Source organism: Pseudophryne corroboree, chromosome 10 (genome assembly GCF_028390025.1).
Source record: "Pseudophryne corroboree isolate aPseCor3 chromosome 10, aPseCor3.hap2, whole genome shotgun sequence".
Lineage (NCBI taxonomy): Eukaryota > Metazoa > Chordata > Amphibia > Anura > Myobatrachidae > Pseudophryne > Pseudophryne corroboree.
In genome coordinates, this window is record NC_086453.1 from 187954549 (window position 1) to 187979228 (window position 24680).

Sequence of the window (24680 nt, forward strand, 5' to 3'; positions counted from 1 at the left end):
ATATAGGGACGTGGCTTCATGGGGTAGGGGCGTGACCACAGAGCTCCCTTTTACACATTACGGCAGGCAGAGTCCCCTTTTACATATTAGGCAGGTAGAGCTCCCTTTTACAAATTACGGCAGGCAGAGCTCCCTTTTACACAGCACGGCAGGTAGAGTCCTCCTTTCACACATTACGGCATGCAGATTCCCCTTTTTGACATATTAGACTGGCAGAGTCCCCTATTTTACACGTTGTGGCAGGCAGTCCCCCTTTTTCACACAATATGGCAGGCATAGTCCCCTATTTTACACATTATGGCATGCAGTTCCCTTTTTTTACACATTAGGCAGGCAGAGTCTCCATTTTTTACACATTATGGCAGGCAGTCCCCCTTTTTTTTTTTTTTACACATTATGGCATGCAGTCTCCCTTTTTTTACACATTAGGCAGGCAGAGTCCCCTATTTTACACATTATGGCAGGCAGTCCCCCTTTTTCACACAATATGGCAGGCATAGTCCCCTATTTTACACATTATGGCATGCAGTTCCCTTTTTTTACACATTAGGCAGGTAGAGTCTCCATTTTTTACACATTATGGCAGGCATTCCCCCCTTTTTTTTTCTTTCCTTTTTTTTTTTACACATAACGGCAGGCAGTCCCCCTTTTATGAGGGAGGGAGAGCGAGAGAAGAGTGGGTTATACTCACCTTCATCTGTGACCTGCGATCCGGCATCCTCGGAAGGCTGTCGGTGGTGCTCCTGAGTCCCCTGCAGGGGAACCCCCCCTCCCTTCCCTGCAGCCTAACACATCCACAAGCTGCAGCTGAGGGATTGAAAACAAAAGGCGGGAGCAGACAGTGACATGCAGCCTGCTCCTGCCGTAGCTCTGAACCTGACAGCAGCAGCCTGACCATACTGTTCGTGGCTATAGCAGCCAGGTGCAGGGAACCAGAGCCCTCTCCCCCCGCCCACCCTCTATAACAGTGCTACACTAACCAGCTATAGATATGTGGAATTGGCACCCTCATCTCCTTACCTCACCATCTGTACTGCCACAACTAGCACCCCGGAGAGGGAGAGAGAGATCCACACTCGGCACTAGCAGGGACAGCAGGAAACGGTCACTGCTCAGTGCTGCAGCTGCTGACCAATCAAATCTGCCTCACTGTCACGGGCGGGCTCTGAGGTGAGATGCAGGCACGCCCATGTCACTGAGGCATATCTGCTGGTGCCTCTACTACGTTTTTTTTTCAATGGGCTTTTCCTGCCCTCCGTTTGGCCCCGCCCCCAGCCTCAGGCACTTTACTATTGTCGGTGTGAGGCAGCGCTCTCAGCTGCCTCCCACCCGCATTTGGCTGCAGCAAATATCATTAGAAGAATGCAGAGAGGACAATTATGACACAGAATGTGTTATAAATATCTTCTTTGTATTACTTAAATTATTATGACAGGGGAGGCACTGCCTTCCCTGACTGCACGTCCCTGCTGGCGTCTCACCCGCTCAATTCGGCGGTGATCGGTGGGTGTTCTGGTCCCTCCCTTCTTTTCGCGGTGGTGAGGACGTCACTGCCCCGTGTCGGGAAGCACACTGATGAGAGGGGGTGATAGTGATGGAGGTTTCACCGCTGCGGGTCAATCTCCACGGTCAGCAAGAACAGTCACTGGAAGCAGCGTAATGTATGCAGCCCACGGCACATCTGATACAGGTGATAGGGTTGCTGGTACAATGTACTGTATATACCTGTAATTATCGCCACAAGCAGTTAGTAAGATTAAACAGGATATTGAAGACTGAAGTCTGAAGTCCTGACCAGTGTTCTGAAGCTGTTATAAATCTTGTATCAACCAGCAACATTAGCTAAGTGCCTTATTGCTACAAATTTGTAAAAAGGAAAAAAAAAAAAGTATCTAATACACTATTTATGACTTATTTTCATCTGTAAAGCACTATGTCTACGGCACTTTATTTGATTATTCTAACAGGAGTCTTTTAAGAAATAATGTGGCCTGTGTGCATTAATTTTATTTTTTTGTTTCTATCGGCCTTCCCTGTGACTGCTTCAGTGTGTATGCCCTCCCCCCCCCCCCCCCCCCCCCGTCCCAGGTAACCTGTCTGCTGGCAGAGTAATCTTCCCATCAGGATGTAGTCTGTTGGTCAACACTCAATATGTCAATGAACTATATGTGGATGGGACAGTGCTGACACCATTATGCCGACACAGTTGTAATGCTAGTTAAAGCATGTAAACATGATGCTTTGTTATGTTTAAATTTATATCGCTGACATAGTTAAAATGCTTTAGCTAACATTACAACCATATAGTTTGGAAAATATTGAGTTTTGAGAAACCGTATGTATTCCCTTTCATCAGTGTTTTCCTGAATTTGATGCTGGCCCAGAGGAGAGTAAAGACTCCGGCACAGTGCTTTATCTTCTTTGTAGCTATCTATGGAAAGGTGGCACTCACTGCATCTTTGTAACCTGGAACAGTCTGTTCTTGTGTGTGGAGTGGGCCCTGTCTGACTAATGAGTCCGTGTGCACCTCACTACCTGCACCTATTAGTTACACAACTATATTCCAATCTGCATTGATGGTCACTTCCCGGATTTTAACATAAAACTGCAACACAAACCTAACTCATTTGAATGGAAGTGAAAATTCAAGTATAGGGATATTGAAAACAATAGCTTTTGTTGCCAGACCCGTTTATATACATTGTTCTACTGTGAAAAAACAATAATAAACATATATAATTTTCCGCCATTGGGCATGAGGTCTTATAGTGTACACAGATAGAAATTAAGTCAAAATCAACTTTAAAAAAGTAAGAATAAAAATCTAATATAATATTGGTAATAACCCTTTTTTAGCATCAGTTTGCAAATTTACAATATACTTTTTCTCTACATGATACATATGAGGAGTGTGGTACATGAGACATGTGCGGAGGTGTTGGTGAGAGGGGTGTGGTACATGAGACATGTGCGGAGGTGTTTGTTTGAGGGGTGTGGTACATGAGACATGTGCGGAGGTGTTGGTGAGAGGGGTGTGGTACATGGGACATGTGCGGAGGTGTTGGTGGGAGGGGTGTGGTACATGAGACATGTGCGGAGGTATTGGTGAGAGGGGTGTGGTACATGAGACATGTGCAGAGGTGTTGGTGGGAGGGGTGTGGTACATGAGACATGTGCAGAGGTGTTGGTGGGAGGGGTGTGGTACATGAGACATGTGCGGAGGTGTTGGTGAGAGGGGTGTGGTACATGAGACACGTGCGGAGGTGTTGGTGAGAGGGGTGTGGTACATGAGACACGTGCGGAGGTGTTGGTGAGTGGGGTGTGGTACATGAGACATGTGCGGATGTATTGGTGAGAGGGGTGTGGTACATGAGACATGTGCGGAGGTGTTGGTGGGAGGGGTGTGGTACATGAGACATGTGCGGAGGTGTTGGTGAGAGGGGTGTGGTACATGAGACATGTGCCGAGGTGTTGGTGAGAGGAGTGTGGTACATGAGACATGTGCGGAGGTGTTGGTGAGAGGGGTGTGGTACATGAGACATGTGCGGAGGTGTTGGTGGGAGGGGTGTGGTACATGAGACATGTGCGGAGGTGTTGGTGGGAGGGGTGTGGTACATGAGACATGTGCGGAGGTGTTGGTGGGAGGGGTGTGGTACATGAGACATGTGCGGAGGTGTTGGTGAGAGTGGTGTGGTACATGAGACATGTGCGGAGGTGTTGGTGAGAGTGGTGTGGTACATGAGACGTGTGGAGGTGTTGGTGGGAGGGGTGTGGTACATGAGACACGTGCGGAGGTGTTGGTGAGTGGGGTGTGGTACATGAGACATGTGCGGAGGTGTTGGTGAGAGTGGTGTGGTACATGAGACACGTGCGGAGGTGTTGGTGAGAGTGGTGCGGTACATGAGACATGTGCGGAGGTGTTGGTGATGAGGCTGTGGTACATGAGACGTGCGGAGGTGTTGGTGATGAGGGTGTGGTACATGAGACATGTGCAGAGATTCGGACAATAAGTCGACATACACAAATATCGATATATATACATATGTATACGTCAGAATGTTGACATACTGGGTTGTTGTTTTTTTGTGCTAAATTTAGCCTAACCCTAAACACAAAATTATAATGTCAATAACCTATAAAATGCCGCACTCTGAACATGTTGACATTTTATATGTTGACCTATTGTCCATGTAAACATTCTGACTATTGACAATTAGACCATGTCAACATTCTGACTGTGTATACCAGTAATAGTATTTTTTTTTAATGTGGTTGTACTTCTGTTTGAGGGATAAAAGTCATTAGGTTTTATCCTTTTCTTATATTTTATTACTTTCACTTATGGGGTGCAGAATCTGTGACAGTCACACAATGGCACCAACACTGCACAGTAGAGAAATACATAAGGTATGTATCATTCATCAAATTTATTTAGTGCAAGGTTTCTGTCTGGGTAGATGCTAGAATCAAGTGGGCTAAGGGACCTTTTCCGTAAGGGGGAGGAGTTACGACGCAAGGGGGAGGAGCTAGGCCAGCGGGATAGTTCCTCTACTATCCACGCCACCAACTATTACCTTTAGTAATTAGGTGGTGAGCGAAGCGGAGCGGAGCGAGCCACCGTGCCCGAAGCGTGGCGAGCGAAGCGAGCCCGCGAGGGTACTTTTCGGGTACCCTGTTCGCCCGTAGCTCCTCCCCCTGGTGACGTAGCTCCTCCCCTCAATACGTCACAAGGTCCCTTCAGCCCCTCCGATATAGAACCAACCTTTCTGTCTGACTACAGTCCTGTAATACCTAGTGGGGCCACTGACTCATACAGTCATTGTAGATATAAAAGCAGCTAGCTGCTAGTGGGAGAATGAAGACGTGATGCAAGGCTGCATCTTATAATGGCTATTTCAGAGGTGACTACAGTTGCATTTTGTTTTGTTTCTGTTTACATGTTTTTAAATGCAAGACCAGCTACTCCCTGATCCAGAGCCTTGGCTGTAACTGGGTTTACCATGGTGGAAAAGGGCATCCTATTACTGTATTGATAGTCACATCCTATTATGTGACTGACTGCCTCTTTGTCCAGATACTACTGGTGTGCTCCCTGCCAGTTACAATACAACTACAACTTGGCTGGCGATATCCATTGATTTCGGTGTTTCCCACACAAGCTGAGACATGGGGGTATATTTACTAAGATTCGTATTTGTCGGGATTTGGTGGGAGTTTAAACTCGAATGTCATCGGTAGTGTGCATTTGCAACTTTTTGAATTTATGTTCGCTCATTTACTAAGCTTTCGTATTCATCCTATTCGTAGTGGTCGATGTCGCGGTCATTCGTATTTTTTCGCGGCCGAATGTGTTTTTTTTTCGGCCGAAGATGGTTTTTTCCACGCGTCATTCGTACTATGAGTGTTCGGCCGTGATACGTCACCAATGCGGCCTTTTTTTTTTTAAACTTTTCGTTTTCTAGTGTGAGTCATATGATTGGTTTCGAGGAATACGAGGGAGTGTCAATGCGCAACCATATAAATACGCCTCCAAACGACCGAACCTCGTGGGTTTAGTCAGTGGAGAGGAGAGAGGTAGCGTTGTGAGTAGTTTGGTTAGTGAGTGGTTTTGTGGTTGTTCTATTGTTGTGTGCTGTGCTGTGAAAGGTGTCTTGTGTTGTTTGTTGTCTTGTTACTTATTAGTGTCATTTTCTGTCCTTGTGGTTTTTTTATGAGTATCTTGTCACTGTAATTGTGTGTGTGTGTGTGTGTGTGTGTGTGTGTTGTGTTAGTTTTAGAGGTAGTGGAGTTTTATTTTTTTATATTTTTTTTATTTGTTTATTGTTGTTTGTGTCAATCATGTCGGATTCTGAGGTTAGTGAGGCGGGGGAGGTGCAGGAGGTTAGTAAGGGGGGTGAGGAGGAGGAGGTTGCAGAGGAGGCACCGGAGTCGTCTAGTGAGAGTGATGTGGCTCCGCAGCCACGTACCACAACCAAATCAGGGCGCAATGTAAAATGTACTTATGAGGAGAATGTGGCCCTGGTTCATGAGATAATGCAATATCATCGCCAGCTTTTTGGCCAAGAGGCAGCTAAGGTGTCATCCAGGAAGAAGGCACAAATGTGGCATAAGGTGATTGATGCAGTCAATTGTGAGGGCTTAGTGAGGCGAACCGAGGAGACCTGCAGAAAAAGGTTTTATGACATAAAGCGTCGTGTGAAAGCCAAAATGGCAAGGGAGGCCAAGTCTGCACGCCAAACTGGTGGTGGTGCCCCTTTTGTGGCGACGTATTTGGATTATGAGTTGCCCCTGCAGAGCCTCATTCCTACAGAGGTCGTGAGTGGGACTTATGGGAAGGACTCCGATCGGCCAAAGAAGGCTGGTAAGTTTATAGTTTGTATTTTGTAATGTATTTAATGTTGCCTTTGACATTGTGTATGTTTTTGTGATTTATTTAAATGTTTGTGAAAAACTGTCTTATTAATCGGCACGTATATTGTTTGGAAAGTGTCATTTGTGTGTTTTGTGTATGTTTTTTTAAAATTATTATATTTGACTGAATTGTAAAAGTACTTAAATGTTAATGTAGCCAATATTAGGTTTTGCGCATAAAATAGTGTTATTTTATTTAGGACATAAAATGACTAAAGTTTCCTCCGGACCAGGCTCTTCGCAATCTGCGAAACCATTTGCTGCTACTGCAGGTAAATATTTTTCTTCAGGAATGCCTTTGAAAACAATGTATGTAGAAATTTATTTACATACACCACACACACAGGAACATCCACACAGGTTGATTCGACACGGAGGTTAAGTCTGACTGGGGCCTCCAGACCAGCTTCACAGACATCACCAAGACGACGCATCTCCAAAGTCTCAGAATTACCACCACATTAACTGCTCGAGAGTCCGCCACCCATGTCCCCGCACTCGCCACAGTTGCCAGGTGAGTTTAATTGTAAAAACACACACATCAAATTTTTGTTTATTATACTCCCTTTACAGTGACAAAATGCAACCTTCATATTGTGTCACAAATCTACACCACATTTTGAGCAGACACTTTAGCATAAAGGTACTTTAATCATTCTATTAAAATCTAATCCTAAAAAAACATATGTAAAAACATGAAAGTTGGTTATGACGACTATTTCAAAAAATACAAGCAGTGCGAAAACACATATACAGATGGGATCAGTACTAAATGCCGCCGGTCAGAATCCCGGCGGTCGAAATACCGACGCCGGAATCCCGACCACACAATCCCGACAGGGGTGGTGAGCGGAACGCAGCCCCTTGCGGGCTCGCTTCGCTCGCCACGCTGCGGGCACGGTGCCTCGCTACGCTCGGCACACTATTATATTCTCCCTCTATGGGTGTCGTGGACACCCACGGAGGGAGAATATGTCGGGATTGTGGCGGTCGGGATTCCGGCGTCGGTATTTCGACCGCCGGGATTCCGTCCGGCGGCATCTTGACCGCATCCCATACAGATACAGGCATCTTTATCTGGTAATGTCTGAGGAGATTCCACACACCATGGTGATTTATGCTAAGGCATTCATGTTTTGCTTATGGCATAAAAACATTAGTCACACATCAAAACATCCGTGGAGTATGTAATTACATTACAGGATGAAGTCTGCCTGTCGTGGCAAATAAACACCTTGGAAAGGCAAGGATAAAGATTGGTTCATCTGTATTAGTCACAATAAAGTGTAGTGTAACATTGAAATTGTACCAAAAAATGTGACAATGAGTTTGTTAACCCTACAAATGTTAATAAAAAAAAAAAAACTTAACAAACTTAGCTTAATATTGTGGAATAAATGTGGGCCAAAGTACACATCAGTATTACGTACAATTACAACACAAATATATACTTACATCAACCACATATATTTCTCCAGCAGAGGTCATTGTGATGGAAAGTCAGCCTGCCCAACGCCAGCAAACAACCACTGAGGATACAATTGTGTTACAGTTTACACCCATACCACTGCATGAGCAAACTACCGCTCACTTTGCCACACCACCCACTCCACACACACCTGACCCACAGACAAGCCCAACCCCCCAAACACCACAGGCACAAGAACAAGCTTTTTGGGCCAGCTGGGCCAGCATGCAGAGCAATACTTTGGACTGCTTACGACAACAAACACAGTCCTCTGCAAGTGTAGCCCATCATATACCACGCCTATGCAGAACCAGCAGCAGGCAAACAATGGAACTAACAAGAGTGGCCAACACAGTGGAACTCATGAGGGCAGACAACAATAGACTGATCGACATATACCAACGAGTGATGGATGATATTCATAGGCTCCATCAAGGCTACTTGCAGCTTTTTACAGCCACACAAACAACCCAAGACAACATGGTCCGAATGATGGAGAGTCAAACGTCAGCAGCAAGAGACTTAAACTTGACTCTTACAAATCTAACAATGCATATGAGACATCAAGGGAACCACACAAGCTCAAGCTCAACAACAACAACCCCCATAGTGACTCCTGTCACGTCACCACCCAGACTGAAAAGAGTCACAAGGAATAATAATTGGCCTTTGTTTATATTGTTTATTAGTTTTTCTTTCGAGGTGATTTTAAAACATTCACAGTTATACATTTTGAAGTCAAAAACACAAGTAAAGCAGTCATTAACAAAACGTGTGTTGTGTGTATTTGCTAGGTGAACATAATAATAACAACAGTTAAGTATTACAATATGCATGGTGGTAATTATGTGACAATCAGTACTGATGCAGCACAGGTGATGTTTTTTTAACAAAAAACTTGACAAATTTTTATTTCAATTATGTTTGATGCTTTTTAATACCTTAGACGTTTCTTCTTTAGGCATCATTTGCATTTGACCATGAGTGAAGCATAAATGCTATGTAAGGGTTATGTCTAACAATTTGTTGTTGTTTGCAAACTTTTTTCCAATCTTGAAAAATATGGTCAGTGCATTTTACTACATTTCAGGTATTCACAAATACACACAAAATACATTACAAACCAGCAATACGTATGTTGAGGCAAAAAAAAAAAACATTGTAGAGTAGTGAAGTGTGAAACACGCCAGGAAAAAGCAGTTCTATTTGAAAAGTGCAAAAAATTACGAATCGTATAGTTTTGCGCCCGCTTTTAAGCTTTTTACTTCCGATTCTACAAATACGAAACATTGATAAATCACCTATTTCTATGAATTGACTGGCGCATTTGACCGATGGTGTATTCATTCGTATTTCTGTGTGCGACAGTGCAAAACAATACGAATGCTACAAACACTGCCGAATTTGATTTTTTGTAAATGCCCGAATTGCCACTTAGAAAAAAAACAACACATCGATTGAAAACGAACGCAATCCGATTCTTAGTAAATATTGGCCATGGTGTCCAGCACAGTTACAACCTTAAAAACATGTCTGTCCATAAAAATGCAATATAAAAGTCACTGGGGTCTGTCACATAACTACATCCCGTCTGTTCAATAGGCACCCTACGTGTTCCATAGGCACCCTATGTATTGTATTGGAGGAACTTGTCAACACACAAGAAATAGGTGGCTTTCTAACGGGTGTGGTATGTTAGGTAGATTAGACTTAGGTCAACCACTATAGGTCGACATGGTTTCTAGGTTGACATGAGTTTTGTCTTTTTTGGTTTCGTTTTTTCTCCGTTCAGTGACCGGGAACCCCAATTAGTGCACCGTGTCCCCTCGCATGGCTTGCTTCGCTCGTCATGCTTCGGACTAGGTTACCGTTCCCAATTGTAGTCCACGTGGATCGTAAAGTATAAAAAAGTAAAAAAAAAATTGAAAAACTCATGTCGACCTAGAGTCCCTGTCGACCTAGAAACCATGTCAACCTACTTATTGTCGACCTGAAGACCAGATCCCCTTTCTAACATGCAGAATGCAGTGGTGGGAACAAGCACATAACAATCCATTTATCCAATTATTTATGCGGTTTTCAGGCTTTGGTCAGCCTCTGAAGAGTGCATTACAGCTTATAGGTGTGTCACTAGGGTCACATTTTATACGATCTCGGAAGAAAATGTATATGTGAAGGATAAGTAAGAAACATAATCTACATTATTTTATTTAGTATTAATGTCAACATTTTTGTGATCTAAATTATTATAGACTGAAGGAATGGAGAATTTGGCTTCGCATTCTAGTAAGAAGAGTACCTCAGCTTTGGCTCTCGGCTCAGTGGTTAGTAAGCATGTTGCATCCTATTTCCCATCATACTTTATATAAGTGTCCAAAAAATGCATTTTTGTACATTGTGCTTCATGGATTTGTTTTATGATTTAAAAACAACTTAAGGGCCCTACACACTACCCAATCCCCGCCGATGCCGATATTGGTGGCGGCGGTGGGCCGGCATCGGCAGGTGCAGTCACACTTGCCAATGCGGCCGGGACAGGCAGCGACGGGGTTGCGGCAGCGGGAGGAGTGGCGGCAGCATGGCTGTCGTTAACGAGGCCCTCCATCATCTGTACATGTTCAGACGAGGGAGGGGGTCGTTAATGATGCGTAGGAGCGCGCATCGTTAATGAAATTTAGTTTACACACTGGACGAGATTGTGAAAGATCTCGCTCAGATTGGCCATTCTGAGCGAGATGTTACAAAATCTCATGTAGTGTGTATGGGGTTTACTTTACAATAACTTGAGTTTTTCAGATATAAAATTACCTATACAGTTAAACACATTCCATATGACAGAAGTATGAATTCACCTGAAACATTCAGGTATAACCACTTTAACTGACATGGTCAGATCACATGTGACCCCCGACGCCCCACTGTTTCCCCCAGTTTTTGACAAGGAGATCTGTTCTGCACGTAATATTATATTTAAATATTTCAAATAAAAATCTTTTAAACTATACGTCAGTGATGATGGCTGCAAAGTTCTAGAGGAACAGTTGGAACTTCGGCACCCAGCAGCCAACAACATTGCATCATTTTCCTCGCACTCCATACAGGTGAGTAGGGTAATGTGATGTTGGGTTACAGTACCTGCTACTGTATGTGTAGGCTATAGACTGTAAAGGGGGTTACACACGGAGAGATCAGTGTTTAAAACCTAAGCAATCTGACTGGATTGCTTAGATTTTAAGCATGGATCTGCAGTGTGTATGCCCCCCAGCGATAGCGATGCACGACCCTGCGCGTCACTATCGCTGGTGCTAGATTGGCCTGCATGCAGGCTCAATCTAGCAGGTCGCTCACTTCAGCGCTGTGTGAGTGGCCCCCCGTCGTCCCCTCGCTCAGCACACATCGCGCTGTGCTGAGCGGGGGGAGAGATGTGTGCTGAGCGGTCTGTGTTAAGATCGCTCAGCACACATCTCTCCCGTCAGTACTGGCCTTTAGCTCCTTGTTTATGCCTAAGGCCATTGGACACTAAGGGACCCAGATTACTCTAAAAATTTATTTTTATCCAAGATTTTAAAATTTTCAAGAAAATAAATCAATGTGATGGAAGGCATACAAATTAAAATCACAGGTTAATGTAATACAAAATAGAAGACATTGGGGGTTATTCAGAGTTGGTTACAGTTTTTTCCACATGTGTGACGCAGCCCCGTGATGGTATCGCAATTCAATTGCGATCGCATTACAAAAACCTCAGAGGTTGGCAACTGCCTACGCAGCATGGCTGCAGAAGCAGGGGTACCGCCGCCATGTTTCCACTTGCGGGAAATGCAGGCGACGTCATCGAGCTGCCCCAGAGAACGACCATGACACGCCTACGTTTCCAGCGACGCTCCCGCGAACGCAGCGTTGCTGCTCCCAGACACCCATCGTCTGTCAATCATGATGCGAATGCATCTTTCCGGTATGCAATCGCATCAAGATAGCCCGCAAACACGCACTGCGGCGTTTGCGTAGACGGCCGAAAATCATCTGTTTGCGATTTTCGGCCATCTGAGACAGGGTCTGAATGAGGCCCATTGGGGGGAATTCAATTGTCCTGTGTGCCCCCTGCTGGCTATCTATAGTTATGGGTGTCTATCAGAGCAATTAAATTGTTGCTTTGATCAGACACCCATTAGCATTGTACGCGGCTGAAGGTCCGGGCGTCTAACATCCAGGTTTGGGCGCCCAAATAACGGACTTTTCTCCAGTAGGGTCTACAGGTTACCCACAGGATAACAATGGGATATGATGGAGCAACAGCAAATTGGCACCAAATGATCAAAACCTTTCTGGCCTCCCAGGATGCAACGGGCCCGTCCATATATCCCGCCCACTGGCTCAGGCAAATCAGTTTTTTTGTTTGGTGCGGCAGGAGCCGGACCATGGTCAGAAGGCTGCTGTTTTTTGGGGGGTTTTTTAGCAGCCCTAAGCTTTCTTATGTTATTCTTAATAGTCTTACTAGTTTTCGAGTGATCTTTCTAAAAAGCGTCTTATACGCTTAAGAAAGAGTCGCTCCAACAACTCTCCCCCGGGTCGCGACAACGCTTACCCACAAGTACAGTGCTGTTTCGGGTGTGGATCATTAGATCGACAGTGTATACGTCGACCACTATAGGTCGACAGTCACTAGGTCGACCAGGTTTCTAGGTCGACATGTGCTAGGTAGACAGGTCAAAAGGTCGACATGAGGTTTTTTGTTGTTTTCTTCGTAAAGTGACCGGGAACCCCAATTAGTGTACCGTGTCCCCTCGCATGGCTCGCTTCGCTCGCCATGCTTCGGACAAGATGCCTCGCTTCGCTCGGCACAGATTACCGTTCCAATCGTAGTCCACGTGGATCGTTAAGTAAGAAAAAGTTTGAAAAAACCCTGAAACTCATGTCGACCTTTTGACCTGTCGACCTATAGTGGTCGACCTTCAGACTGGATCCCGCTGTTTCGGCGGGCTTCTGTGTCGGATATACTAGCAGGTCCAGCAGACGTTACCAGGCTGTGGCCAGAGCACGGAGAGAAGGTAAGGCATCGGTTCCGCTTAGTAGATGGAATACGGACACAGCCTTTCTGGATTGGGAGGAGACTACCAAACAGCAGCTGACGCGGGTGCACCAGCGCTAGGCCTTAGGGATCTTAGGCACCAGGAACAGCATGAGGCCAAGATCCCTGGGGTTGATGTCAGCAGGGGGAGTCAGACGCTCTCCTGGTCGCCCCTCCCTTGGTTCATGACCAGTTTCTGCCTAGTCTCCCGCCATGAACTGATTCCTCGCTTCCGTCTCAGACGCTCATAAGCCACTGCATCGGTGTTCACTGAGCGCTACCACGAGGAGACTTGGTCGCAGCATAGGTGACTATGTGACTGGTGCGCCTGTGTTCACTATAGGTTACTGGAGCGGCAGTGTACACTAGTAGCGTCTGGATCCACTCAGCATTCGCTAACATATTGATCGATCCTGGAAGCAAGGTGAGTATCCCTGCATCCCACTCTACGGGTTATACAGCACTAAAATTCTAACTGCTTTTTCAGTATTAATAGTTAAGTGCCTATTGCATATGAGTCTGTGTACATTTACTGTGGTTTTCTTCACATTGCGTCTGAATACGTTAGATCTGTTTATACATGATTCAGTAAATGTTTGCTTACATACTTAAAGTGTTTGTAGTTGATGATATGCACATGTGACTAATATATAACATGTGACTGACTGCTAGTGTGATTGCTGGCTTTAATATATGTTTGTCAGTTGTTTCTTCTGATCCTCAATGCTGGTGCATGGGTAGGGTCAGATTGATATCACTTTAGAAGGTTAAAGTGATTACAGTCACAAATTGTGTAGTACACTGTGAAAGTGCTGAATTATTTATCATGTCTAACAGTGGCAAAGGTACACTTACAGTAATACCAAGACTCATATCATGTTTGTCTTGCAAAACTGTATTATCCTCTCAGGATCTGGTTCAGGATGGTTTATGTGCAAATTGTTTTGCTTTTCAGCAGAATACAAGACAGATCCCTGTACAATGTCAGGTACAGATGGATCCACCTTGGGCTATGTTTGCACAGACTTTGTCCAGTATAGCTGAACGGATAATTCCTACAGCTTCTGTAGCAGGAATGGGGTACCCCTACATGCAGCTCCCTACCTACGGTATATAATTTCCCCCAGCATCTTATCAAATGAAACAAGCTGATAAACCGATGGTAAGTAAATCTTCACTTTCACAGGCTACACATGACGATTCATCGGAAGATGAAAGCTCAGTTTACTCTACTTCGACATACGAAGAGGAGGAAGGTCTCAGCTAAGTGGATATAGATGAATTAATTAGAGCAATAAAGGCCATTCTATCCTTAGAAGAATCAGCAGAGCCTGTGTTAAAAACCAAGGCACCTGTGCTTAAACGTTCCAAAACAGTTAAGACTGAGTTTCCAGGGTCAGACTGACTGCATTACTCGGAGACGACGAATCCCGGCGGTGGAACGCAAAAGTGACGACTTACGGTGAGCGGTGAACCGCAGCGGTCACTTCCGCTTCCGCGTTTGGGATCCTACACATCAGTGGGAGGTCATGGCGGCGCCAAATAGCGAGGATTGACTGCAGCTGTGTACCCCTCATTAAGAGGGGATAACTGCAAGGACTTATGTTTGTTAGCCATGCTTCTGACGAAGGACGAACAGCGTCCGAAACGCGTTAAGCGTGGCTATTGTATTCGAACTCCATCTGCTACCTTGAAGGGCTTCCCTGCGGTGACGTGGTTTTGGGCATCCGGAGCTCACTTTTCCACTTTTCCTTACGGCACTACGGGATTCCCTGATTAAGGACTGCAACTGCTGGTGATATGCCCAAGGAGTTGATTGTTTCATGCTGTTTTAATTTTGTGTTCTTGTAAGTGCATTCTGTTAGTAATAAATATCTTATTTTAAGAGATACTGCACCATGATCAGTTTTGTTTAAAGTGTCCCTTTGAGCCATTCCTCTATATAAATAGGGAGAGGTGACACGTTTTTTTGCAGACTCATAGCTGCTTCCTGATGTGTCCATAGAGGGAGAAAAACTGATTGCATACAAGAGAAAATCTTGGGAACATTCTCCTTCATTTATGGTGAATGAGTTCATTCAGTTTACCTTTCACACAGTGGTGTATTAAATATGTTACATGGTTTCTGACTAGTGCTAATATTGATGCACATTTTTTTGGTCACATTGTCTTTTTTATGTGTAATTGGATGCACATTTATGTACATTTTTTAGCAGCTTCTCAGTTTCATTGCGCACTGTTCTCTGGAGCACTTTCTCTATTCCAGGGTCAGACCAGCTGACGGAAATCATGGAAGAGGCTTGGGCAACACCCAATAAAAAATATAGAAATTCCCAAAATATGGGATTCCAATTATCCTTTTCCAGCCGGTGACTGTTTAAAAAGGGAAGTGGCTCCTAAAGTAGATACGCATGTGATTCGATTAGTGCAAAAATCTATATTGCCTTTGCCGTCAACATCATTAAATGATGTCACGGATAGGAGTGGATGGTTTTCTAAAAACCATATTTCCCCTGTCTGGAGCAGTCATAAGGCCAGCCATGGCTTCAGCTTGGATGGCAAAGGCAGTGGCTGCCTGGGCTGATGCATTGGAAAGTGATTTTTTCATCAGCTTCTAGAGAACAAAAATCCTATATAGCTCATATTAAACAGGCTGCAGTATTCTTGGAAGAAGCTGCATTAGATATGGGTACTATTGCTTCTAGGGCATCAGCCCCAACAATAGCTGCTCGCAGAGCAGTTTGGTTACGTACGTGGAAAGCGGATTCAGAATCTAAGAAGGTTTTGGAATCTTTGCCTTTTTCTGGAAATATTCTGTTTGGTAAAGAATTGACATATTCTGGAGTCAGAAGCAGACTCCAAGAAGATCAAGTTTCCTTCCACATATAACCCCAAATCTAGTGATCCGGTTTTCCGGCCCTTTCGGTCTCAAGAAAAAGCAAAGGGAAAAAGTGATCGTAAGCAGTCCCAATACAATAAGTTTAAGTCAAAAAAGCATTGGGCTACCAGAGGGTCAGCTTCCAAACCAGAAGATAAGCCATCAGCCTGATGGTGCGGGCCTCCTCCTGGGGGACCCCAGGGTAGGGGGCTGACTTCTTCAGTTTCCACAGATCTGGCTGCATTCTACAGCAGATGCCTGGGTGCAAGAAGCTGTATCTCTAGGTTATGTTTTTCCCTTCAAGAAGCATCCTCCTCGAAGGTTCTTCTGCACCAGCCCATCTCGGGTAGAGACGAAGGCCAGGGCTTTGCAAGAAGCAGTTCATAAATTGCTTCAGTCAGGAGTAGTCATTCCAGTACCCCCTGCACAACGGGGACAGGGTTTTTACTCCAACCTGTTTTTGGTTCAGAAGCCAAATGGGTCATTTCGGCCCATTCTCAATCTCAAAATGCTAAACAAATATATTTGGGTACCGAGGTTCCACATGGAGACGTTACGCTCCATAGTTTTGGCCATGGAACGAGGGGATTATATGGGATCCCTGGATATTCAGGATGCTTACCTACATGTTCCTATAGCACTGTCCCATCCGTGTTGTCTCAGGTTCGCCATCCTCCAGCAGCATTTTCAGTTCCAGGCCCTACCCTTTGGGTTAGCCACAGCCCCCAGAGTATTTACCAAAATTATGGTGGTTATAGCAGCCTATCTCCACAAGCAGGGGATAAGAATTTTTCCACACCTCGATGACCTTTTAATCCTGGCACAATCACAAGAAATGCTCCTGTGCCATCTCCAACAAACAATAACATGTCTGCAGATGCACGGGTGGCTCATAAATTGAGCAAAATCATCTCTGGTGCTGTCACAACGGATAACTCACTTGGAGGCTGTACTGGATTCAGGTCTGCAGAAAGTATTTTTACCTCAGAACAAGATATCCAAGGTACAATCAAAAATTCAGGACTTGTTACACAGTCAAACGGTATTCATTCACGCAGCATTGCGAGTGATGGGGTTGATGGTGTCAACATTCGACATGGTGGAGTATGCACAATTCCACTCGAGGCCTCTGCAGCGTCTGGTTCTGGTCAGATGGAATGGAGTACATCAGACAATATAGAAACAGACAATGGTAATTTAAGTAAAGGTAAGAAAGTCACTTGCCTTGTGGCTACAGACATCCCATCTAGACAAAGGGAGACCCTTTTGGATATCAGATTGGGAGATCCTGACAACAGATGCCAGTCTCCAGGGCTGGGGAGCAGTGTCTGGAAAATTATGGTTCCAGGGACAATGGACCAGAGAAGAAAGTTGCCTGCCAATAAACCTGTTAGAACTTCGGGCCATATACATGGCACGGATTTCAGGCAAAGGACATTCTTCAGGGAAAACCAGTCCAGATCCGCTCGGACAATACGACGGCAGTAGCGTACCTCAACCATCAGGGAGGACCTCGCAGCCAAAAAGCAATGAAGGAGGTAAGTCATATACTAAAGTGGGCAGAACTCCATCTCCCAGCCTTGTCCGCAGTGTTCGTTCCGGGAGTCCTAAATTGGGAAGCGGACTTTCTCAGTCGACACACCATTCAAGCAAGCGAATGGGCTCTACACCCGGAGGTCTTTCAGACTCTAGTAGACAAGTGGGGATTGCCAGAGATCTCATGGCATCCCGTCTGAACAACAAAGTGCCCGCATACGGGTCAAGAAGAAAGGATCCCGGAGCAATCTTTGTGGACGCCTTGTCTGTGAAATAGGACTTTCATCTGGCTTATCTGTTTCCTCCAATCCCCCTGTTACCCAGGGTGGTAAGGAAAATAAAGCAAGCAAAGGGGGCCGTGATTCTAATGGCTCCGGCTTGGCCCAGAAGGCATTGGTACACAGATCTGCAGAGAATGTCGATGGATGCTCCACTTCTGCTCCCTCAACGTCCAGATCTACTGATGCAGGGTCCCTGTTATCACAGACATCTGGATCGACTGTCTTTGACGGCGTGGCCCTTGAAACCTCTATCCTGAAGTTAAGAGGATTCTCACAACAGGTAATTCAAACAATGCTCAGAGCAAGGAAACCCTCCTCAGCTCGTATTTATCACCGAATATGGCAGGCCTATATTCATTGGTGCAGTGAAGGAGGTATGGACCCGAATTCTTTTAGAGTTTCAAGGGTCCTAGCATTCCTTCAGGCAGGAATGGATAAAGGTTTGAAGGTGGCTTCCTTGAGAGTGCAGGTATCGACATTGACTGTATGGTTCCAAAAGAAAATTGCCAATTTACAGGATGTGCGTACTTTTTTCCAGGGAATGCTGCGCATTCAACCTCCCTTTGTTCCGCCTACAGTACCGTGGGACTTGTGTTTAGTCCTGAAACCCCTTCAAGTTGCTCCATTTGAACCACTTAGCAAGGTGTATCTTAAATGGTTGACAGCAAAAGTACTCTTTCTACGGACTATGGCATCAGCTAGAAGAGTATCAGATTTAGGAGCGCTGTCATGTTGTTCCCCATTTCTGATTATTTTTTTTTATCCAGATAAAGCAGTTCTCAGAACTAGGTCTGGGTATCTTCCGAAGGTGGTGTCTAAATTCCACCTTAATGAAGAAATTATAGTCCCAAGATGGCTTCAAATTACTATTTCAGAAGCATATTCTCAAGCTGATCTCCCTGTTCTGGCTAATGTCTCTGCTCGTAAGGTAGGTCCTTCATGGGCAGCACAACATGTTGCTTCAGCAGAACAGATATGTAAGGCAGCCACATGGTCTTCCATTAACACATTCATTAGGCATTATGCCTTGGATACTTTTGCCTCTCATGACGCTGAATTCGGGCGTAAGGTTCTCCTGTCTAATCAGGAGCGTCCCCACCACTAAATTGCTTTGGGAAATCCCATTGTTATAGCTGTGGACCCTGCCGGAGAAATATACGTTATGTTAAGAAGTTACCATTGATCTCTCGTAAGTCCACAGGTTCCACAGGGATCCCACCCTGATGCACCTGATTTGAGGATCCTTCTACTCACTAACCGCTTCCTTCTTGTACGGAAGGGTGTGCATGTGTGTTCTTCTCGCCTGATTAGGGCTCTACATGATGCTCCTGCCTTGTGCTTTGGAATGCAACTGATTTGCCTGAGCCAGTGGGCGGGATATATGGATGGGCCCATTGCATCCTGGGAGGCCAGAAAGCTTTTGATTGTTTGGTGCCAATCCGCTGTCGCTCCATCATATCCCATTGTTATCCTGTGGAACCTGTGGACTTAGGAGAAATACTGTTATCAACGGTAAGTTCTTACCATAACGTATATTTCACAGATTTTTTTTCTCGCCCTGCTGAGGCTGATGGGCGCCTAATCAGAGCGATAATTGAATTGCTCTGATAGGCACCCATTACTATAGATGGCCAGCAGGAGGCGCTGGCACAATTAAATTCCCCCATTTAATGTAATTTTAAGTTTAAGAAAGGGGAATGGGGGAAGGAAGTGGTGGTGTGGCAGTCTGCCAAGAAGGAGAGGAAAGGGGGTGGGGGGCGAAGGAAAATCTTTTGGGGTGTATGTGGATCCTAAACAAAAATAAATTTGGATGCCACTGAATTGAGTCCGCTATTCCCAAATTTTCACAAAGATTTGGAGGAATTACTAAGGACACTTGTCATACAGGTGAAACTCAGAAAATAAGAATATCGTGCAAAAGTTCATTTATTTCAGTAATTCAACTTATAAGGTGAAACTAATACAGGTTGAGTATCCCTTATCCAAAATGCTCGGGAAAAGAGGAATTTTGGATATTGGATTTTTCCGTATTTTGGAATAATTGCATACCATAATGAGATATCATGGCGATGGGACCTAAATCTAAGCACAGAATGCATTTATGTTACATATACACCTTATACACACAGCCTGAAGGTCATTTTAGCCAATATTTTTTATAACTTTGTGCATTAAACAAAGTGTGTACATTCACACAATTAATTTATGTTTCATATACACCCTATACACACAGCCTGAAGGTCATTTAATACAATATTTTTAATAACTTTGAGTACTAAACAAAGTTTGTGTACATTGAGCCATCAGAAAACAAAGGTTTCACTATCTCAGTCTCACTCAAAAATGTCCGTATTTTGGAATATTCCGTATTTCGGAATATTTGGATATGGGATACTCAACCTGTATATTATGTAGACTCATTACATGCAAGGTGAGATTATTTGCTATCATTTTGATGATTGTGGCTTACAGTTTAAAAAAATCCAAAGTCTCAGAAAATTAGAATATGTCATAAAATCAATAAAAAAAAGGATTTTAAATACAGAAATGTCGGCTCTCTGAAAAGTATAATCATGCATATGTACTCAGTACTTGGTTTGGGCCCTTTTGCATGAATTGCTGCCTCAATGTGGCGTGGCATGGATTCTACCAGCCTGTGGCACTGCTGAGGTGTTATGGAAGACCAGGATGCTTCAATAGCGGCCTTATGCTCTTCTGCATTGTTTGGTCCCATGTCTCTCATCTTTCTCTTGGCAGTGCCTCATAGATTCTCTGTGGGGTTCAGGTCAGGCGAGTTTGCTAGCCAATCCAGCACAGTAATCCCACGGTCATTAACCAGGTATTGGTAATTTTGGCGGTGTGGGCAGGTGCCAAGTCCTGCTGGAAAATTAAGTCAGCATCTCCATAAAGCTTGTCTGCTGAAGGAAGCATGAAGTGCTCTAAAATGTCCTGGTAGGTGGCTGCGTTGACTTGGATTGTGTGCCTCTCCATCTTCCTCCATACTCTGGGACCTTGGTTTCCAAATGAGATGCAAAATTTGCTCATCAGAAAAGAGGACTTTGGACAACTGAGCAACAGGCCAGTTATTTATTTATTTATTTTTTCTTTAGCTCAGGTAAGACGCTTCTGACGTTGTTTGTTGTTCAGGAGCAGCTTGACAAGAGGAATCCGACATTTGAACGATCCAGGATCCGTCTGTGTGTGTCCAGGATCTGTCTGTGTGTGGCAGCTCTTAATGCCTAACTCCAGCCTCAGTCCACTCCTTGTGAAGCTCCCCCAGACTTTTGAAGGGCTTTTCCTGACAATCCTCCCAGGCTGCGGTCATCCCTGCTGCTTGTGCACCTTTTTTCTTCCACACTTTTCCCTTCCACTTAACTTTCTATTAATATGCTTTGATACAGCACTTTGAGAACATCCAACTTCCTTTTCAATTTCCTTTTGAGGCTTTCCCTCCTTGTGGAGGTTGTCAACAGGGGTGTATCTAGGGGTCCGAGTGCCCCTGGCAAAGTAAGGGGCTGGTGCCCCCCCTACACACATTTGGAATAAGGTGTGAGTATTGGAAATGGGGCATGGTCTTGTGGGGGAAGGGCGTGGACACAGTAGTACTTCCAATTCAAATTATGCCACACAGTAGTGTCCCTCATTCACATTACACCGCACAGTAGTGTTTTGTATTCACGTTACACCATCCCTCCCACCTTTCCCACAGCCTGACCTTAACCCGCCCCCCCCCCCCCCCCCCAAAGCCTCTTCAGTGGTGCCTAACCCACCCTTCCTAATCTCCCTCTCTGCAAACAAGAAAGTGTACAGATGGCGCCTCAATTCAAAGGTGCTGCAATCCACCAGCCGGGATGGTCACCAATATCCCCAAAAAGTTCAATTTATGTTCTAAAGTTTTGCTGAGGTGCGCTCCCTGGGTCACTATGCGTAATGTTCTCTATCCAGAAAGAGAGAGTTCACATCTACAGACGATTTTTCTATTCAGCAGCACTCCCTCGTTCCAATTTTAAATGGTATCCCCAAAAAAGAAAGAGAAAATTGTATATAGTGAAGTACCGTAGGGCTCAAATAGGTTCACAAAAATTGATCACATATATGATAAAGTGTTGATCAAAAACTAAAGTCCACCTTGATTTGGCAGACCTACGTACCAGAATTTGTGGGGTGTCGATAATGCCCACCCAAATACGCTTGTAATATCACTCCCTTTATTCCGCAGACTTTAATAGCAATTTTCCTCCCAATTTCTCCACCTCTTCACCTCTCCGTTCAGATAAAAGATGTCCGGAAATAGGAGGAAATAGCAATATATAGTGAAGTACTGCTTGTTGTAAAGTGCAAAAGTGATTTATTTTTAAAGTGCAACATAAAACACTGGGCGTCTTAACAACAAAGTGCAAATTTGCAAAGATAAAAAACTGAAATCCACCACAGATTAGTGGACCCACGTACCAGAGTTTGTGGGGTGTCACAGTGGCCCACCCAAAAACGCTTTCAATATTGCTCCCCGGGATATGCAGCAACAATCGGTGTGTTCCCTCTGGCTTCTGCAGGTACCTCCAATCAGTCCCTCCCTGCAGCCTAACCCTGGCCCTCCCGCCCTCGCAGCCTAACCCTAACCCTCTCACGTGGCTTGCCAGTGGAGACTTTGGCACCATCTCAATCCGGATTTTGGCATTCTGCATTCCTATCTATGTTGAGATGCCAGCATTAGCATTCCGAGCAGTTTCGGGATGCTGGCGTCAGCTTTCCGACCGCCGGGATGCCAAATGCCGGCATCTTGACTGCATCCTAAATGAAATGCTAATGAGCTGCTGTGAGGTGAGCCTCAAATGGACCCAGCCATTAACCAAACACCATTAGTTGGATGGTAGAAGTGCTTCCTGTTAGAAAAAACATCAGGGTGCCATCACTTCCAAGATAAAATGATCAATTATACAATTAACTGATATACATTTTATTGAACATGGCCTTGAAATAGGTAAGATATGTATTTTCTTTATTACACTCAACAAGTTAAAGTTTTCGCTTACTTACTACTTACTTACATCTAACATGGATGAAAATCGTGTAGTTTTCCAGGTACTACAGTCCCTTCTCCCAAACACTGCCACTTTTTTATTATCTTCAACAGCAAATAGATCTATAGCACTGTGCTATGTAACAATTGCTGTGTACCTGGTGAGAGTCTGTTAATGCCGGCGCGGCGCCGGTGTCCGTCAGCACCGCACTGCACTAGTGATCAAACTAGTGCCAAGCAGCACCGCACTTGTAATCAGACTCAAAATAAACTACAGTTCCCAGCAGCCCTTGCTGCCGGGAGCTCCCAGCAACAAGGGCTGCTAGGAGCTGTAGTTTATTTTGAGTCTGATTACAAGTGCGGTGCTGCCGGACACCAGCGCCGCTCCAGCAGTAGCAGACTCTCACCAGGTACAGTCTGACAGTACTGCTTTTCTATCCTTTGGCCACGGGTGGCACAGCCAGGCGGCGCCCCCTTCTTGCCTGGCGCCCCTGGCGAGTGCCATCTTGGCCAATAGGTAGATACACCCCTGGTTGTCAATGATGGTTTTCTGCACACTTGTCAGGTCAGCAGTCTTCCCCATGATTGAGATTTGTACTGAACCAGACTGAGAGACCATGTAAAGCAGGCATTCCCAACCACGGTCCTCAAGGCACACCAACAGTGCAGGTTTTAGTGATATCCAGGCTGCAGCACAGATGGTTAAATCAAAATAACTGAGCTACTAATTAAGCCACCTGTGCTGAAGCCTGGATATCACTAAAACATGCACTGTTAGTGTGCCTTGAGGACCGTGGTTGGGAAAGCCTGATTTAAAGGCTCAGGAACCCTTTGCAGGTGGTTTGGATTAATTAGCTGATCAGAGTGTGACACTGAGCCTACAATATTGAACCTTTTCACAATATTGTAATTTTCTGATATTTGGATTTGGGGTTTTCTAAAGCTGTAAGCCACAATCATCAAAATTAAAACAAATAAAGGCTTGAAATATCTCACTTTGCATGTAATGAGTCTATATAATATATTAGTTTCACCTTTTTTAAGTTGAATTACTGAAATAAATTAACTTTTGCAAGATATTCTCATTTTCTGAGTTTCACCTGTATATTCCATTTGATAGGTGTAACAGTTTTTATATTCCTAGAAGAATTAAAATATTTATATAGCACTATTCTCACGATAGGACTCAAAGTGCTACTCAGTTGCATTTACAGCGAAATACAAAATAAACTTAACAGCGGAGAGAACAAAGCATTTGGGTTGTGTGTGTTTTTTTTTATTTATTTTTTTAGGAACTACAGGGACATTAGTAAAATGCATGAGTAGGTAAGTCTTAACCACTTAACTGACACATTGTTTTTCCCAAAAACCACTTAGAAATTGTCAGTTTTTTTTATTAGTCAGTTGTGAAGAATGTGTATTTAACCTCATCTAAAATGATTTTGGTTAAAAAAAATATATATATAACATTTTTTCCCCCAAACATTCGAACATCGGTCTTGACCATTGGAACATTGCGACCATCAGAAACATTGCAACCATCGCAGCTTTCATTTTGAAAGCTGGGACAGTGTCCAGGTACACAGGGGGTTTGGGGTAGAGATGAGCGCCTGAAATTTTTCGGGTTTTGTGTTTTGGTTTTGGGTTCGGTTCCGCGGCCGTGTTTTGGGTTCGAACGCGTTTTGGCAAAACCTCACCGAATTTTTTTTGTCGGATTCGGGTGTGTTTTGGATTCGGGTGTTTTTTTCAAAAAACACTAAAAAACAGCTTAAATCATAGAATTTGGGGGTCATTTTGATCCCAAAGTATTATTAACCTCAAAAACCATAATTTACACTCATTTTCAGTCTATTCTGAATACCTCACACCTCACAATATTATTTTTAGTCCTAAAATTTGCACCGAGGTCGCTGTGTGAGTAAGATAAGCGACCCTAGTGGCCGACACAAACACCGGGCCCATCTAGGAGTGGCACTGCAGTGTCACGCAGGATGTCCCTTCCAAAAAACCCTCCCCAA

At 44.5% G+C, this 24680-nt stretch overlaps 1 protein-coding gene across 11 annotated transcripts in view; it reads left to right on the forward strand.

Moving 5' to 3' along the window:
* LOC134966324 (zinc finger protein 569-like) overlaps window positions 1-24680 on the forward strand; it is a 144158-nt gene that overhangs the window by 1829 nt on the left and 117649 nt on the right. For 3 of the 11 annotated variants that reach the window (XM_063942973.1, XM_063942978.1, XM_063942979.1), the window contains exons 2-4: window positions 6612-6683; window positions 6758-6925; window positions 10132-10203. The exons of 1 other annotated variant lie outside the window; for it this stretch is intronic. In XM_063942973.1, the coding sequence (XP_063799043.1) occupies window positions 10141-10203 (63 nt within the window). In that variant the 5' untranslated portion in view covers window positions 6612-6683; window positions 6758-6925; window positions 10132-10140. Of the gene's footprint in view, window positions 1-3633; window positions 6362-6611; window positions 6684-6757; window positions 6926-10131; window positions 10204-24680 lie in introns of those variants that run through there. 7 more of the 11 variants (XM_063942974.1, XM_063942980.1, XM_063942971.1 and 4 more) reach the window with 5 other exon arrangements.